At 39.4% G+C, this 13,715-nt stretch overlaps 1 protein-coding gene across 2 annotated transcripts in view; it reads right to left on the bottom strand.

Moving 5' to 3' along the window:
• Window positions 1-13,715, bottom strand: part of UTRN (utrophin) — a 317,035-nt gene that overhangs the window by 51,156 nt on the left and 252,164 nt on the right. For both annotated transcript variants that reach the window (XM_083607527.1, XM_083607528.1), the window contains 2 exons: window positions 656-717; window positions 4-78 (listed from right to left, as the gene is read on the bottom strand). In XM_083607527.1, coding sequence (XP_083463653.1) covers window positions 4-78; window positions 656-717 — 137 coding nt within the window. The remainder of the gene's footprint in view (window positions 1-3; window positions 79-655; window positions 718-13,715) is intronic.

Below are 13,715 nucleotides of genomic sequence, written 5' to 3'. Positions count from 1 at the left end.
TACAGCACAATGCCTTCTGTAGCCTCCGGATTTTGATGGCTGTGCGATAAGCAGAAAAGCGCACGTTGTTCAAATCAGCTGAAAAAATGGCAAAGGGCAGAAATGTAAGAGTATTATAAGGAACCATTTTGTTCAATGTCATGTCGTCATGAATTTGTTGTCAGTTAAAGCACGTGCACACACGTGAACACACACACACCCGAGACAAAAGAAGGGGGGGGAAGGGAAGCAGTACTTTATATCAAGCTAAATTGATTTTAAGGTCTGTTTCCAGTCAAAATAGTGAAAGAGATTACAACACCTATGAAACATTTTTAAAAGTTCTGCCAAAACTTCCAGGATAGAAATGCACAAGTAAAATCTGTCTGTGCATGGAACCTATAGCTTTCATGTAGCAAAATACAGAGATGCCCTAACACAAGTTTGCCTGCCAGCTAAACCTTTCATGGGCATCGTATGAGGCCTTAGTAAATAAACAATATGCCATGCCCCCACAACATTCATTTTGTAACCGGCACCAATAACATGTTTATGTACTGTGGATTACCCCCTATCTGCACATTCAGTGAAATCCTACGTTTAGCAATAAACAGTTTGACCAGCTATCAGATAGACTCTTTGTGACTTAGTTTTACCCAAAGAGAAGTGCACTTACCTAATGACTGGAACAGTTCGGTCATTTTAGGGTGATCCCAGCAGGTTGTCTGCGTCTGATGACTGTTAAAAGAAAGAATCATATTTTCAGCCACCAAGAAGCAAAAATTAAATATTTCATTTCAAGCATGTGCAGGACTTTCACAGCACAACCTTCCAGTTCATATGTGGCTTGTGTTGTGTTGGAATGCTGACTTGTTACGACATACAGTTCACAACCTTATAATTTTTAAGTGCAAATATGTACAGTTTCAGTCTTATCTATTAATTAGGGTCTCTTCGACAATACGTGCCAAATTTAAGCCTTTTCAGGGAAATACAGTACCTCACCAATGTTGGAGTACACTTCTAGCTATCTCTTTTGAGAAAAGATTTCCAAGAAGTTTTCATTTCAGATTTTGGAAGTGATCAAAGCACCTTGGGGGGTGTGTGTCAGATTACAATTTCATAGCTCGCACGCAAGTAATCATTCTGGCTGCCAATCTGAGTTCCCTATTTTGAAGGATGTACAAGCATCCTCCTTTCAGAGTTTTCTACTCATCACGGTATCTTGGACTTAACGTATGTCAAATACCACAAGTAACTGGAAATAGTTTAGCTATTGTGAACACACTGAGTCTTGTATTAATTTTAAGATCCCAGCCATTTGGGAAGTATCACAATATCGGCAAGGCACAAGTATCTGTCTTCCTGTCTAGTTTGTTTAAAGAAAAGAAGTTAAATGTTACTTTGGTTTAAAAATATACAGAGAACCTTTTCCTCAATAGTCAAAAGTATCAGTATACATATTAACCTTAATAGTTAATAATGTACTTGGAGTACAAAAATGACCTTTAACTCACTCGTGCTAAAGATCATGGAGTAATTACTTTAATGCATTGCTACATTTACCCTCTAAGAGCATTCCAATGCAATGAATATTACAATTTTATCCACCATTTAACCCATCAAGATCTTGTGTATCCAGCCATACATATAAGATTAAATTTAGCCTTCTCACAAAACTTTCAGATCTATCGCTGTCGATTTGTCATTTTCTGTTTCCATAAATTATTAGTCTGTAAGAATACTAATTCCAGCCACACTCTGGTGTATAAATTTTCATCAGTAACTGGAAAATTAATTTCAGTGGATTTGTCATAGAACAACCCCCACCCCCATCAAATGTACAATGTGATTTAATATTAAATGAACCCCATATATTAGCAAATTAAGCAGTACTTAATGAAGCAGTACACTATATTCTCTCACTTTATTTAATCTTAAACTTGCTCTAACAAGAAACCACACTGACTTGAAAGTAATTTATAATGCTGGTGTGCAAAATCTATCAAGAAGTTTCCTTGTATGAGCCACACTGAAAAGTACAGCTGAGTAAGAACATATCCATTGCATTTTAAAACTTTAGCCAATTTTAATAGGGTCTGTACTGGAAAATCCCAGTGAATTTTGCCCTAGCTAGCTACATATTCTACTTTCCTTTATACTGCCAAACCAGAACCAAGGGCAGGAAAAAGGGTGGTCCCTATGTGGCATAGAACATGCATCTAGTTTAGAGTAAGCAAGTCCCGGTCTCTAGTGAAACTAGACCACTATGATGCCATACTGAGGCGACTTGAGCAGACTTTACAGCATGGGTAAAGAACAATACAGAAAAGAGACAATGCAAAAGTGTGCATCTTATGGCTTCTGGACACATACAACATATCAGCAAGCACATCTGCACCACACCTTACTAGCATGTCTTTTAAACAGGTCCGTTTGAAGTGCAGTTATCATAAAAAGGTGGAGCAATAGGTCAGTGCATCTGGCTGTTAATCAGAAGGTTGGTAGTTTGAACCAACCCAGGGACAGCTGCGGGCAGGATCCCTGCATTGGAGGAGGTTGAAAGAGATGACCCTTGGTTGACACTTATGATTCTAAGCGATGTTGCTAAGAATTTTACAATAGGTAAAAAGGTAAAATATCCCTGGACAGTTAAGTCCAGTCAAAGGCAACTATGGGGTTGTGGTGCTCATCCCGCTTTCAGGCCGAGGTGTTTGTCCACAATCAGTTTTCTGGGTCTTGTGGCCAGCATGACTAAACCGCTACTGGCGCACGGAGGACTGTAAATAAATAAATAAAAAGTAGATAAATAGGTACCACTGTGGTGGGAAGGTAAATGGTGTTTTCGTGCGCTCTGGTTTCCGTCACAGTGTTCCACTGTGCCAGAAGCGGTTTAGTCATGCTGTCCACATGACCCGGAAAGCTGTCTGTGGACAAATGCCTGCTCCCTCAGCCTGAAAGCGAGATGAGCGTTGCTACCCTATAGTCACCTTTGACTGGACTTAACCATCCAGGGGTCCTTTACCTTTACCTTTATTTTACAATAATCAGGGACTTCACTACATTAGTAAAAAACAACAACAATGTTTTGAATTTGTTATAACACCAGATGGCACCAGAGAGCAAAAAGATATTCTATGTGATTTTTACATAGCTCCCCCCTTTGTTATAACCATTTAATTTGTGGCATATTTTTAGCAGTTTCCCCCCATTTGTAGATTCACCCCAGGATGGAAATGTTGGTGAGGCCCTGGCAAAGACCCAAATGGACACGATCCCTTGGGAGCATACCATACCTCTGGCAGCAAGCTAGGTCTTTGTGGGCTTCTGTTTGGATGGAGCCTGCAGGTAGGCATCCCACCCAGATGAATAAAGCTGCAGCCCTCCTCTCATTTCTAAATGCATGGAAGCTTTATTAGGTGGCAGATGTCCTTTATTCTCAGAGCTTATATTGAAATTATGGGACTAAATGCAACTGTACTCTTTTGATCCAATGGCCACCTCTGCTAAGAGAAGAGGAGGAGAGGAATTTTTTTTTTGCCAATTCCTCCTTTCTCCTTGCAACCTCTACACCACCTTCCATACTGCTCTGTAGGCAGGGTCCCTGAGCTCTCTGAAGAAGATTTTTAGGCAGCACTGGAGACTTGTCGTCCTCTTTTCCATTAGTGGAGGCACCTGCTGGATCAAAAGCAACTCCACAAGTAGGGGGGCACAATTTGATTCAACCCTATGTAACTCTGCATATAGAGAGAGCTAGTTTTCAGAAGTAAAATGGTTTATTTCAGGATTTAACTACTAGATGGTATGGATTTTTATTTTCAAAGCCTCAGAAGTGGTGGGAGGTGTTCAATTGTACTATAGAATTTTTATTATTATTTACTAAAGGCAAATCTATATCAATCATAATGGGTTGAAAAGAGTTATTAAACTCAGCAAGCTAACTAAAAAATAAAAGGTTTTCTTTTATCAAGGACAGGGACTAATAAATAACTACCTTATGAGTGAGTTCTGTGACACATTTTTTCCCCATAAACCAGAGAACAATACGGTTGTTCAGTCACAGAACAAATAAAAAAGGCTACTAGCACTTTAATGTTTCAGAACAGAAAACCTGCTTATATTATACCCAGTTTCAGTTATAAAGATCTTCCAAAGTACGGTTGAATCACTTTTATTAGGTCATAATTCTTGAGAAATATAGAACAGGTGATTCCGTGACTACCTTCAGAAGAACAGTGCCGTTGAAGTAAGCTGTTGCCTTAGAATGCATTCATATATATCAGCTTGGAAATACTGATTCACTGAACTTTTCTTTTCTTTATCTGAATTGCAGCTTAAATGCTCCCTCACTTATTAAAAGCCTTTTATAATTCTAGTGTCAAATCCTGTAACTCTAGGCTCAAATGCACCATGGACTTAGTTACAAAAAAGCAAGGCACAATGTATCAGCATATCCTATAAAATTTTATTGTAAACCATTAGATTTATCTGTAAATTACTCTAATTACAGTGGTACCTCGGTTTAAGAACAGCCCTGTTTACGAACTATTCGGTTTACGAACTCTGCAAAACCAGAAGTAGTGTCCTGGTTTGCGAACTTTACCTTGGTCTACGAACGGAAGCCGAACAGTGGAAGGGCACCGGCGATGGGGGGCCTCATTAGGGAAAGCACGCCACGGTTTAAGAACTGTTTCGTTTAAGAACGGACTTCCGGAACAGATTAAGTTCGTAAACCGAGGTACCACTGTACTCTAAAACACTTTAAGGATTATAACAATTTTCAGTGCTTATTCCTTCATAGTATCAGATCAATTATCTTCCCCTTCATCTGCACTGCTATATCAATATAAATAATTCTAGTGTTAAGTGAGAATTTTTACTATGTTGGGTAAACTTATGATTGCTAGTATAGCTTATATTTTGGATTGTAACATATCACTGAATGCCAAGAGTCAATTCCACCCTCTTAATAAATCTAATTTATTAACAATGCAATCCTACATATGTCAGTTCAATGCAACTTACTCCTAGGTAACTGTATAGAATTGCGATCTAATACACTTAAATGTTTGCCATGTTTTGCACAATACTTTATACTCTCTATAGCCTAATCAAAATGCCCATTACATGGCCTTTTGCAAAAAGTAATTGGCAAAGCAAGCTAAAAAAATAACAATTGGCAAGCATGAGTTAAATGGCAAAACATCTGACTTCTGGAGGTGCCTTATCAACGGTTCTGGTACTGCAGTTGGAGAAATTTTAAGAGCACAATGTGCTCGCTTCCTTGTGGCAGGCCTGCATTATAGAGCTGCTATAAGGCTTAAATGAAATATATATCTGCCATTATTATCTAATGATGTCGGGTCTTAATGCAACAGAAGAAAAAGGCCGGTGCTACCAAGTGTCTCCAAAGGGGAAGTGGATATGCAATGTGTGTGTCCCTGATTTAAAAAGCCTGAGGCAATACAGCCACAAATAGTCATTTTTATATATCTAAACCATGCAAATTAAATGAAATCTAGACGGCTCACATGCTAACCATTGGGATAAAAATAGATATCAGGGCTATGCTACACTACAATTTTGATAATGACATTTTAAAGGAGAGAGGGTAAGAACGCTGCTAATCTGACACTATTTCCAAGAGATAAACTCATCTGATCTGCTTTGACATGGGAATTCCAAAGCTAAAATTACTTGCAGATTGTTTTATTTACCAAATTACTGAATGATGTCTTCTGCCTTTCCTGCAATAAGGCAATAATGTGTTTTGAATATTCCAGTATTGGATTTTCAAAATCACCATCTGCCTTGTCTCACACTAATTAGATTTTATCTTAAGCACCAGCTTACATATTAGAACCATTTATGCAGGCCGCATTATATTGGGTAGATCCACAAATCTTGGCAGCAAATACAGACTTTGGAACTGTGAGATTTTTCAGGACAGCTCTCTCATGAAGGTCAAAAAGGAGAGCTAAGAAGCACTTCCGGTTGTCAGTGGGTGATGTTTTGCTGCTTTGCATTGCTGACTATCCCTGAGGTCAAAGTTACTCCTCCCCTATTTGTCACATATCCCCAGTCTTCATATCCTTGCCCTCAGTTTTCCTCCTTGCCCTCTACCACTGAGGCCCAACATAAAGCTTTTTGGGAACCAATTGTGAAAGCACAATTTAAAATCGAAAGGAAATACATACTTTTTTAAAAAAGGTTCGATATGTGCCAATTGCTTCATCACTAGATGACTACCATTAACTGTGACTGAATCTGCTTTGGTCCTTTGATGCAGCAAACCCTAGTGGAGGGGTGGGGAAAGGAGTTTAAAGGAGACGTAGCTGCAGAAAGGAAAGGCATCTGTTCACATCCATCACTCTGATGAGGCTTTCAGATGTTGCTGAACTACAACTCCCATCGACCCTAGCAAGGATGGCCAATGGGATGACCACAGTTGTAGTTCAGCAACATCCGGAGTGCCAAAGGTTCCCCACACCAGTTTTAGACACTTCCCATCCCCATAGCTCCATGAATATCTACTTATATCTCACAGGGACCACTTCTAATATGTGTCACTCATAAAGGAAGGACTATAGCAAAGCTGTGGGAAAAGAGGGATTTGGTATTGTTAATATGGGGCGAAGTGTTAAAAAGGAGCAAGGGGAAGGACTTAGTTTTATGGATAGTTCTATGGAAGAATATAGAAAGGTGGGTTTTGAGAAGAGTGTTGGCTAGGGAAATATCTGGCAGCTTTGTTAGGAACTGCTGAAGTACAATAGGTGGGTGAAATCAGGATTCAACACCATTTATCAGGACAAACAGAAACCAAGTAAACGTGGCACTGGCGTACAATGCCCCGAGGCACTGTCATTGGGCTACAGAGCTCTGAGCTAGGTAGCAGAATCAAAAGCCAAGTCCTCTTCAAAGGGTTGTCAAATGGTATTAACTAGAGTGAACACCAAAGCAAGACAGGAAGCAAGTCGGAAGCAGGTAGAAGCCCTGTTTGTTATGAAAGCTGCTTTGCAAACTGATAGAGACTCCACTTGGAAAACTGGGGACAGATCTGCTTGCTACTCCTCAAAGAGGATATTATATTGCAAAGCTGGAAAAAAGTTTAGAAGAGGGTAACCGAAATGATCAAGAGGCTGGAGCCAACCTACCTATAAAGAGAGCTGATAGTTGTTGCAGCAGGTTCTTTCAAGTGGCAGGATTGTACTTTTTCTCCTCATCAAGTTTTTTAAATGGTTTTAAGTTGTTTTGATTCAGTGTTGTTTTTAACATGGTAACTTATTTTTTTGATATTGATAACTGACTGGTGCGTTTTTTACCTGCCTGTTTTAAATTCATGTTGTGAATGGCCATGGTAAAAGCAGGATATAAATACACAAATCGTTTAGGGAAAAGGCAGGTATGGAGAGGACACAATCAGAGGCGCGTTAAATTTCGCATGGTATGTATAAGGCCATCCCTCTTACGCCATAGTCCCCTATCTTGCAGAAACCTATAAAAGCAAACTATCCCAGGAAATTAAATAGCAGCCACAGCGACCCTGGATCTGGCAAATGCCAAGACGTTATGAACCTTCCTTAGAGGTTTTTAAACACAGGTTGGGTGGATGCTTTAGCTGAGATTCCGGCATTGCAGGGGGGTTTGCACTAGATGACCCTTGGGGTCCCTTCCAACACTTTGATTCTATGAATGCTTCTTGAATTTGGGCATTTAAAAATCATTTTACAATTTGATTGTCTTAGCTTTATTAAATGTCAGGATTTATTTTTCCCAATTTCTGTGATCCCAATATTTTACCTATACACAGAATGATTAAACAACAGGATTCTAATGACATTATATTCCACATTTGTTTGCAATACAACCAGTGAAAAATACACTCAAATTAATACTTCCTGAAAAAATATATATTATTTTTTCATTCAGGCAACCATTTGTCCAGATGGATCATGTCTATTACAAACAGCAATAGATCAGTGAATTCTTTGTGGCTCTGCACACACAAATGTTTTCATTTCTCCTATTAGTCTGAACAACCCTGTGGGTCTATTTTTCATCAAAAACTTTTCAACTTTCCTTAAAAGCCTCTATATTTGGCAGATGAAAAACTAGCTTTTTCTTCTCAGCCCCCACCTCCTTACACTGCCCACTGATGTCTACAGCAATAAATGAAGCACTCAAATGACAGAAGCAAAAAGCATTATTGTGGAACATGAGGGAAAGATTAAAAAATGGGGCTGGGAGAAAACATATAAAGGCAAGTCACAACAGCCAGCTCTGAAGAGGATGGCTCAGTTTGCCTTGTGGAAATAAATGGCATTTAGTTGTAGAAAGGATTCTAGGCCTTTTACTCTTCTACACACCCAATAATGTACCTGCAATGAATTATGTAAAGCTAATCAGAATCAGTACATGGCTGTACTGCATAACTTAAGATACTGATTCATGTTTTCAACACATTTGGATGTTTTTGGCAAGTACTGAGAGACAGAGGCAGTGTTTGAAATGTGAGCAAATGAAGATGCCCGGGTGCTGAAATGGCACCTGAAGTCTCCACCATCTGGAGGTGCTTGCTTGGGGTTCCTTGGATCTTGACTGTTTCCACACACTAGCAACACACCCATAGGATTCTATCCATTATATTTTATCTGCACAATCAGAGTGAATTTCAGGAACCAAAAAGTTATATTGAAAAATATGACGTTTGAGCCGTCTGGCCCCAAAATGGAACATAGGCATTCCATTTTGCCAACTGCAACCCTGGTTTAAGGAGCCATTTGGTGCCTAGCTTATATATCTGAGTTTCTAACACTGGCCAGAGGTGGAGCTGGAAAGAGAAGACATACAGCCCTGGGTATGTCCTGTAATATCAAGCATCAAGTGAGGCTAATACAAATACAATATTTTATTAATATTATTATTTGTTTTACAACCACCGCTACTACTTATTAGATTTGTTAGTCGCTTGCTACCCAAAGGTCTCCAAACAATTTAGAACACATTTAAAATGTAAACATAAATACATTATATTATTAACAGATTCCTGCAAAACACCTGCAGTGTATGTATACATACATCTTCCCATAACAACACAACAGCAGCAATATATATATATATATATATATTAGTTGAGCCTAATAAAGGTGTAACTATACTGCGGCTTTTGGATATTTTCAGTTACTAAATATTGTGGAACTTGGGTTTATGTACAAAAGAAACCTGTAAGAACTTAAGATGACAAAGCATAGCACACAGTTCACAGAGGGATTTGCACTGGCTGCCAATATATATTTGAGCTAATTATAAGTTTTAAAGTATGTGGTAGGTGAACACATTATGGAAGGAAGATGTTCTTTTGACACAGCAAATATTCTGTTGTCTGTACACGTAAATGCCTGATGACCACTGGCAGTGGGGAAGAGACAGAGTAAGCACAGTTTCACTTGTAAAATAGATGGCTTTAAATCATTTTGACACTTTCCTCTCTTAAAAATCCATTGCAGACTTTAACACACACCGAGACCAAAATAAATACATCAAGCTAGTTAAGATTGCACGATGTACTTTTTATAATTTTACCACAGTGTAGTGAGCAGCATTCAGAAAAATAAAGCAGTTGTGCTAGATACTGTGCAATTGATCTATCTGTTGAATTGCTTGCAATAAGCAAGTAATTCCACATTGACCAGTGCTAAATTGCCAGAAAGGTTCTTTCCCCAGAACCTCACCGTTCAGCTGACATCACTGGTGACCTCAACTGCTGGGAGGAGTTTAATCCTGTTGCCCCAGTGAGCAAGAACTGTCTTCAAGCCCTTTGAAAAGCACTCTCTGAATCAGCTCTGCACTTCTCCTTTTAGAAGGTGGGCAGTGGTGTTGGAGAAAGAAGAAAGAAGCCTCCTGCCCCATGTCACCCACCCACGTAGAGGGGAAGTGTGGTGCTGTGTCAAATAGTGCTTCTGCAAAGTGCTTCAAGACAACCCTACACTCCCGTTTGAGCACCTGGAGGCTGAAAAGGAGAATGGAAGCTGTTTGCAAAAGCACTCTTTGAAACAGCTATTCCCACCTCTGCTGTAAACATTGAGAAGGAAGAAAATGCAGCTTCCTTTACCATCACAGGCGGCCCAAAGGCTATTCATGCTACCTCATGCCTGCCATTTACATAACAAAGAGAGCATACACTGATTGTATCCATGCAATTAATGTCATGTCCAGATTGACCTTAAAAGCTTTTTCTATGGGGCAGTTAATAATAAAAAAGGAAGAGCGGGGAAATGATAAACTATTGGCATTTCACTAGCTCTTGAAAATGCAAGCATTCCTCTGTTCTTCTGACTTGAACCTCTGATCTAATTGTTTTAATTGCTATTTTAATGGGCTTGCTTTATTGTACATTTTAATTGTGGGTTTTTTAATGTTTAATGAAATTGTTTTATTGAACATTTTAATTATGCATGGATATCTTTTGATAGTTGGTTTTATACTTAGAAGCCATTTGGGCAAGTAAACAGTAAATAAATCAATAGTAACAACAAGAAGAGGACTGGGAAGGAAGTACCTGAGGGAACCGAGGGTAATGAAGAACTGGGACAGAATAAAGGAAGAGCCAAGGAAGGATAGGGGGAGAGCCAGAAAGTGACTGGAAGAAATGGGAGCCATGAGGCCTTAAGTTGCCATGCCTAGACTCTTATTGGGAAATTCAGCCACAAATGGCTTCACTATAGTACTGTGAACTGGCAAATGAAGCCCAAGCAGCAATAGGTAGTGACAGTAGGTCTGAATATCACATACAGTATTTATTCGAACTAACCTCCCATTTTTGGCTGCAAGGTTTTAGTCCTATGGATTTGTGTGACAACAGAGCTGTTAATAGTATATATATAGCATAATTGTTTCTTAAAATACCTCCTAGTCACCCTAAAACAATTTTTTAAAATGTTTTAAGTTGAGGTGAAAACAAGATAGCACAGACTGTCCTCCAGGGCAGCCACATTTATCGTCTAGCTGAAGTTATACTTAGATCACCTCTAAGCTGCCCTCTAGAGATCAGCCCAAGGTGCACTTTGGAAAAATCATTCAGATAATTGAGTAATAAACTAATCTGTACATCATCCACTGCTCCTGCTATTAAGCATGGGCTCGTTTCTGCCCAGGCCGCACGGTGAAGCGAGTTGTGTATTGGTTATGAAAAATGGACAATGGCTTGGCCTCTCCATAGTCTGCACAGCCAATACAGCCCACTCTGCGTCAATATTGCAGCACGAAGGGGTGGAAGCAGGCTAAGCAAGACCTGAGGCATCACCACCTCAGTGGTGCAAGTCATAAATATGAGACTGTGGGCTCACAATTCCTGTCAAAAAATAATCTGACACTCTTGCCCTTTATCTGAACATTGTTTGCTCACTCATGAATTTACAGAACACATTTGAGTGCTAAGCTGTATCCACATGATGGAGCTGGGAACAAATTTGCATTTGTTTCCTTCATTGACCTTTAGCCATTTTTTCCATCTTTATCACAACACTTCCACAGGTTCTCTTTCAACTGGCCTGTTCTCTGTTTACCAGTGCTTTGCCTTGGCAGTGGATATGCATAGTGTCAACAACTGTCAACACTCTGGTTAATGGGCAGGGCTCACCTGCAAACTTCAAGGTTCTTCTGCACCAGGGACTTTTTGAGCCTGGAATTATTTGACAACTGAAGGATGAAAACAATACCCCCAAGTGGATGTTTAAGCCTAGAGAAGTCTTATAAAATTCTCCTTACTCAAGTCTCCCCCCCCCCAATTTAGAGTTTTGAATTACCTGTTTTTGCAGTGGAATCAAATGGAATCAATTTATTAGCAGTCTGCCATTCTTTGTGTTATAATTACTGAACTCAAGATTGCTATGCTAGAGCACATGGTTCAAAAATATCCAAGATAAGCCTGAAATTACAGATGGAGAAAGCCAGGAGGGCGGAATGCAGCCTGGGGTATCTTGTACATACAAGATACATGTATGTCTGCCTGGAGCCACTTTGCTTTGTACAATCCTGTTGTTTAGGCTGTAGCAGCCCTGACCCTAAAGGGATGCTTCCCTGGATACTGATATATGTTTAATAAAGTAGTGGCTAATTTTCAACCCAGCTCTGCCCTGCAAGCAAAAAAGATAATCACTGCACCCTTGCTGAATCGGGCTTGTAATAAAGACTAATCCATTTGATTAACTATATTATTGATGGCATTGTTATTTCTCCTCTGCCCTCTAGGCTAGCTCAGAAAAAAAGGATACAGGCACAATATAAAAACTAAACTTTCCAGCTTCCTAGAAGAAGAAAGGGTAAATGAAAACACTTTCATGGTTTGTCAGCTCTCCCTGTTGTATATAAAGGATCTGACAAACATGAGCAACAAACATAGCAAGGGATGATGGTACTTTCATTTGCAAATCAATCCAGAAGTGGTCTTGCACTTCGGGGCATAAATAACATGCAAACTGGCAACCAGGTGGTATATGGGGGAAATGATCTTTCAAAAGCAACTTTGTCTATTAACTTGCATTGATTAACTACAAATGCACTGAGGTCTGGCACTCATGGGGACTGGTAAGGCAGAACTGTAGGTGCAGCAAGAGCCAATGGCAAGCAGAGCCAACTAATTCTGGTTTTGTCCCTATCCTCCTCCTTGCTGCACTCCCACTGAGACTAATTGGGAAGCTGACAATCAGTGGCTGTTGTAAGGTGTGGACTGGCAGAATGCAGACTGAGATTGGTAGGGAAATGTTCCATTTGTCCTAACAGGCCAGTCTCCACTGAAACCTCAAGGAGAATCAATGGGCTCACATTCCCCCAATTATTTCCAAAAAGATCATCTTTCATATCAATCAAGACTGATGTAGTCCCATGACTAGGCATGAACCAAGACTGGAAAGGACCGGGATATATTCCTTCTGATGCCTTCAGAAACAACAAAAGCATGGAATGTAGCGGTTTATGATATGGTAGTATAACAGCTTCTTTGGAATAGCTTTTATCAAACTGATGAATAAGCACAGAATGATTCATTTGTAAACACAGAGATGATCATTACTGGGGCGGGGGGTGGAGAGAGATTCAGTTTTATTAATGCTAGTCATTTAAATAAAGAAATGAAAAAAAGCAAACCACTAGGCTAATCTGCAGAGCATTCTACTCACTAAAAGATGGGATGGTATTCAACCATGTTTTATTCAGATTATATTGACTTAATGAACATGACTAAGTTAGGTCCATTAATTTCTGTGGGTCAACTCTGAGTAAGTGGAATACAGCCCATGGTCTTTTAGAGTATGTGTACAAAACCAAAAAAAATCTGCCTACCAATTAATTTATAATTGGCATTCCCTACTTGTAGTCCAAACTCTTGCTTATCCTTTCCTATCCCACTTTTATCCCAATGAGTTGATGAAGAGTTTAAGTCTTAAAGCAAGAAGCCCAATATGCATAAAAGTGAGCCATAATTTTGCCCTAAGGACATGGTTGAGCACCATTAAAAAAACTCCCAGTAATTTCAACTGGAGAAGCTTCAGCATTTAAATCATTTGCCCTTTGAAAGCAATGGGTAACTCTGGTAGGTCATGCCTATATTTCTCATATATTACTTCCAGCATTGTTTCAGTTTACAATACTTTCCAGATATAACAGCCAATTCCAGAGAAATCACAGTAAAAGTAAATATAAGAGCATGTAACAGACTTCATACTATTTTAAACTGAGTA

Source organism: Podarcis filfolensis (assembly GCF_964270895.1).
Source record: "Podarcis filfolensis genome assembly, chromosome: 3".
In the NCBI taxonomy this organism is placed as follows: Eukaryota; Metazoa; Chordata; class Lepidosauria; order Squamata; family Lacertidae; genus Podarcis; species Podarcis filfolensis.
Note: the sequence above shows the minus strand (reverse complement) of the source record. Positions and strands in the feature narration are given on the sequence as shown.